The 5,437-nt window shown below is 43.9% G+C and overlaps 1 protein-coding gene across 4 annotated transcripts in view; it reads right to left on the reverse strand.

Moving 5' to 3' along the window:
- Positions 1-50: 50 nt before the first annotated feature.
- Zdhhc6 (zinc finger DHHC-type palmitoyltransferase 6) overlaps positions 51-5,437 on the reverse strand; it is a 17,986-nt gene continuing 12,599 nt past the window's right edge. For 3 of the 4 annotated variants that reach the window (XM_031390712.1, XM_031390714.1, XM_031390715.1), the window contains 4 exons: positions 5,170-5,211; positions 4,166-4,311; positions 4,033-4,079; positions 51-646 (listed from right to left, as the gene is read on the reverse strand). In XM_031390712.1, coding sequence (XP_031246572.1) covers positions 543-646; positions 4,033-4,079; positions 4,166-4,311; positions 5,170-5,211 — 339 coding nt within the window. In that variant the 3' untranslated portion in view covers positions 51-542. The remainder of the gene's footprint in view (positions 647-4,032; positions 4,080-4,165; positions 4,312-5,169; positions 5,212-5,437) is intronic. The other variant, XR_004123666.1, reaches the window with a different exon arrangement.

Raw genomic sequence — 5,437 nt, forward strand, 5'->3', positions numbered from 1 at the left:
ACCACCACCACCACCACCACCAACAACAAACCAAAAAGCAAACTAAAAAATTCCTTTTTGGTGAAAACTATAATTTTTACAGAACATCCATTGACCTTTATTGGATTTGACAAAATCTGCATTATTAAAAGTAACCAAATTTGAGTTTATATTGAATCTGACAAGTTTTACAGTCTCTAGAATATTATGAAGGAAATGTCAACTGAGAAAGAAACAGAATAACCACATGCAAGATGCTCCTGTCCAGTGGGGAATTAGACCTGCAGGTGAAGTCAGATGTGCAGCACACAGAAAGGGCGACTTGCTCACTTGGCTGGGACGGCCTTCCTTCAGTAGGAAGAAGTGGAAAGATGGCAGGAATTCAAAGGTATATGCAGAATGGCTTCTGTTTCAAAATGGTAATAAAAATTTTGAAGTCATGGCACTAGGGCATCTTTGAAGAAAAGAATACCTTAAGCAGAGTAGGCCCGTTGCAGGATTCTCAGGTACTACATGTGGATTTTCAAGTAATGACGACTTTAATGCTCTCACTTGAGCAGCGGCTATCTGTTCTTCTTCTCGCCCTCTGGGGCTGGATCTGATTCACCATCACAGGGACACTTTTCCACACAGTTTCTAGGAAACCACCCTCTTACTCTTGAAGTACCTGAGGGAGAAAGTGATGCCACAGTGAAGCAGGAGGCAGGACCAGGTGACATTACCAGGAGCAGGTTCTACTGCTTCAAGTGAAGATAGGTTAGGACTTCCTGCTGTCCCCTCAGACAGGCCAGGGAATGGCTTCCAAATGGTTCCACCAAGCTAGGAAATAGGAAATATCTAGTCCTATCCCATCATCTAGGAACAGTGCTAGTGTGGTTTAGACAGTGCCTAGCAGGATCTGCGGTTACTGAACATATGGTGACTGCTCTGGCCTCCCATTACAATGCATTTCCTTCCTAAGACTTTTCTTGTTTTCTTCCTGTTTTTTGGAGAGAGTTTTGCTATGTAGTTCAGGTTCTGCTGGGAACTTAAGATCTGAATACTGGCTCACAGCCATCTGCTCCCAGGCTATGAATGTCTACACCAGAATCACCTAAGCTGTCATATGCAGTGAACTTATGACTAACCTAAGTGTTTTCTTCCAGTGTCTCCCTGTGAGCAGCTTGGGCTGTGACAAGCTGCTCTTCTTAGTAATTCTGTGCTTCAGTTTCACTGCTGACCAAAACATGGTTCCTGCCTCAGACATCCATCAGAATTTATCTGATTAATTTTAAAAATCAGCATACAGAGTAATGAGTTTTCTCATGATAATGGTCCTTCCATCCCACCCCGCCTTCCTCCTACCCCCCTTCCTAATAACCCGTTTATTTTCATGTCATGGGTCTGTATCCAATTACCTCTCTTTTAAAGCTGTTTTATCCTTCTAGTTTACATGTACCCAAACCACTGGCTAGAATCTATATATGAAAACAAGTTGTAGTGTTTGTCTGAATCTCATAATGAATTTCAGTTGCATCCATTTTCTTGGAAATGGTATTTAACATTTCTTTAAAGATGAAAAAACTTCTACTGTGTGTATATGCTGTATTTCCTCTACCCATTCATCTACTGGTGAGTATCTGGGCTGGTGTTTTCCTTAGCTAATTGTGAATATTTCTGCAATAGATTATTGTATGCAAGAGTCTATGTGGCAGGGCTGAAGAGTCATTTAAGTATATACTCTGGGTTGGCACCACCTGAGTAACATGGAAGTTCTATTTTGAGTTTTTTGAGGAAACCTCCACATTGTTTCTGGGGGCTGTAGCAGTCTACCATCCCAAGTGCAGTGACCAGGGGTTCCTGGTCTCCAGCACATTTCTTGTCATTTGCCTTGTCTTGTCACATAGCTGGCAGCTATTTGAGTTGTGACATTCCCAGTCCCCTGGCTTCGCTGGCTCCTGACATTATTCCGACAGGTCTGCCTTTGCCTTTTTCTTTGCCTTTTGCAGTCTGACATCTTGCCTGGGGTCTTCTCCGACCAGGACTATTTGGGCTCTACACATACCCTGTGCTTGGGTGTCCACTTCTTCTCAGTGTGTGAAACCTCCAATTTCATTGACTAAGATGTCTGTGAAATTAGACTATCTCTTAATTTTATTCTCTTTTCTTAGGTTTCATTTCTTGAATGCATTCCAGAGATTTTGGAAGTTTCTGTCTTGCTGTTTTGTTTTCCTATGTTTGGGCGTATCACTGTCTCGAGCCATGTGTCTGTAACCATGTTCTGCCTGGTTATGCTAACACCTGCTTTCTTTCTTTCCACTGCTTTCCAGAATTTCTGTTTGTTTGTCAGTATCTTAATTACTTACTGAATTTTTCCTGCACTTTTAAATTTCTTGCCAATTGACTGACATGTCTTTAGTAATGTTCTCACCTAGGTTCTGAACTGCTTCCTTACCGCCCTCGCCTGCTCTGCAGTAAAGACTGGACAGTGATCCTTTTAGGATGCAGGACTCTCAAGGCTTTCCCCAGCATTTTAGCTATGTCCAGAGCTGTAGTTTTTGGGATTGAGAAGCTGTGAGCTTGGGTAGGTGTCCTCGAGCTGTAGTCTGAGGTTTGTACATTTCTGTCTGCTGGGATGGACGTGCCCTCTGCTCCTTTCTCCTTAGTTTCGTTTGAGGTGGGTTAGTTTCCCAGTTAGTGTCTTCACTTCAGTAGCATGGAAAGACAGCAGTGCTGGTGCTTCTCTGCACTGGGAAGGCACATGCAGACTTCAACTGTGGGGCCTGGGGCAGCAGCGCTGGGCTCTGAACGGGGAAAACGCAACTTGTCGTTTTTAGGTTAGGAGTGTCAGTAAGTAGGCAAATAAGAGGGAATTGGGAAGAAAGGGGAGGAGTCAAGTAGGGAGCAAAGTGCTTGCTTTGGAGGTAAGAGAAGCAGGACAACAGGAGGATGGAAACTTCAGGAAGGACAAGGCCAACAGACACAGCCCAGCATTGAAGCACAGATGCCGAGGTCAGACTAAAGAGAAAATAGTGAGAATGGGTAAGGTGGACACAGGCCTCGCAGCCTTGGCCAGCAGCTCTTCCTGGCTGTCTGTTGTAGCAGTCTGCAGGTAGGGCTGCGAGTCTCAAATTTCAAACAAATTCAGTGATCTCTTCCTGATGAGAGGCATTTCTGTGGGGAAACTCACTTCCTGTTGGAATTCTCAGGTCTTAGACCACGCCCCTGTGTCCCACGTCAGTTACAACTCTGGTTTTTGTTCTTTTTGTTTTTGTTTTTGCAGTGCAAGGCTTTCTGTGACTTTTTCTGGACAGACATGCCTGCCACAAGCCATGTGGCTAGCAACACAGTGGCAGAGCTCGCTTTTCCCTTAGTAACTCTAGGTGCCCACGCAGAACCGCAGCTTTAAGTTCATGTGCCAGACTTCTGTCTCCACAGCCTGTCATATTCTAGGGCTATCTCTCCACAGCCTGTCATATTCTAGGGCTATCTCTCCACAGACTCTAGCTGCATGTCCATAGCCGGGATGGTCTCCCTCCAGCTCATTCCTCTCACAGTGCCCATGTCCAGGAGGGGATAGCATCTTCATGGAAGCTGATGGCCAGGCCAAGCATGAACAGCATGACGCAGTCAGGTACTGGCCTGAACCTGGTCTTGGTCTTCCTCCAGGTACTTCTCTTCTAGGAATAGTCTAATGTTTTTATCTTGACCTTGTCTTTGACTGGGTTGTGTGCAGGTGGCTTCTAATCTACCGTATTCTGCACAGATGCCTATGGGGACTATACAAGTACCTGCCATATAGTCAAGTAAAGGCTTAGATGGTAGCTCATCTCAGCAAACCCTGAGCAATGTAAGTGCTGCAGAGAGATATGTGCAAGAAGCAGCCTTAGATGGTAGCTCATCTCAGCAAACCCTGACAATGTAAGTGCTGCAGAGAGATGTGTAAGAAGCATCCTTGTTTGTCTACATAGTTCCCTAGTATATTTTACATGTGATTATGCGTAAGTTATCCTTACGAATTTGGGGTTACTGCTAACGGTCACATACTTTAAACATACCCTTCCACTTCCATACCTTCTATGAAGGAATCATCAAGAATTTTGTCTCCATACAACCAGTATCTGAAATATTTAAAAGGTTAAATTAAATATTTTTGAAGTTAATGCCACTTTTCCTATTGAATAAATGGAACATTCCCATCTCTTACCTTAACCCTCTTGTTGCTAAAATGAACTCTCCTTTCTGCAGCTGTATCCGAGGCTCCTCAGTGCAGGGGCTTGTAAAGAAGGTCCTCACTCCTCTGTTCAAAGGGCAACAGGCACCACTATAATCTTCTATGACTTTATAGCGAACCTGCCAGCAGTGGTCAGAAGAATAACCTCAGTATTTACATAGCTGAGTTCTTTCAAGCTTGAATACAAAAATTCAAGTTTAGATCCAAACTGTCCAATGATAAAACATCTTTCCTACCAATTTCTCACTAGGGAAGGATATTTCTGGTTTTTGGGCTTCTCCAAACCATCATTTCAAGCATACATCTCCTATGAATATGATCTGTGTCCAGGAGAACGTCCTGTAATGATGGATGTGTTTGTATGTCTCTCTCTGGTCTTAAATGGGTTGTTAGACAGACACTTGTGGCTACAGGGTGCTTAGTGTGGCCAGTATAAAAAGGTCCTTAATTTTTATTGTATTTATTTTTAACTTAGACCCCCTTTGGGCACAGATGGCATCATCACTATCCGACAGTGTGGTTGTAAATGTGGTCTCATCAGCTGACTAAAAGCATTTTTCTAGGCCAGCAGTATACACTGACTAAATGCCTTAGAAACTTCAAGCTTAAAGTATTTCAAAGAAAACAAGTCAACAGCACCAGCTGGGCGTGGGCTACTTGTCTGAGACCAGCACTCCAGAGGCAGAGGAAGGTGGGGCTCTGAGTTTGAGACCATCACAGACACACAGTGAGACAGTCTGAAAAAAGTGAATTCCATTGTATTTCAACAAATATAAGGAAATAATGATCCCTGGCGCCCACATAGTAGGAGATTTCCATAACACTCTCTGTGCTATATACATGCATGCACAATAAAATAATAAATGTAACAAGAAAGGAAGAATATTTAATCAAAGCCAACTGTTTTAAGCTACACCGAAACACTGTGCCCAACTGGAGAAAACAGAAATCAGTGCCATTGCAAATAAGCCACTTACACTTCTGACTCTCTTGTCCGCCTTTTGTTTCAACTGTTCTATCTGTTTGGAAGACATAAAAGGAAAAAGATTAAGTATTCTGAGTCAGCCCTGACAAGCCCCCCCCCACCCCCATCAGAGTGTGTTTAAGGCACCCCAAGCCCCAGTGTCTGGCCCTTTGTATTTGTTGAGCCACAGTCTTGGATGGAGCCCTCTCAGCATCTGCTCTCTGAAGTCCCACCTCTGTGCACTCTTGGAGTGCTCCCAGGGACCAGGGCTGGGGGGGGGG

This window comes from Mastomys coucha, unplaced genomic scaffold, assembly GCF_008632895.1.
Source record: "Mastomys coucha isolate ucsf_1 unplaced genomic scaffold, UCSF_Mcou_1 pScaffold21, whole genome shotgun sequence".
NCBI lineage: Eukaryota > Metazoa > Chordata > Mammalia > Rodentia > Muridae > Mastomys > Mastomys coucha.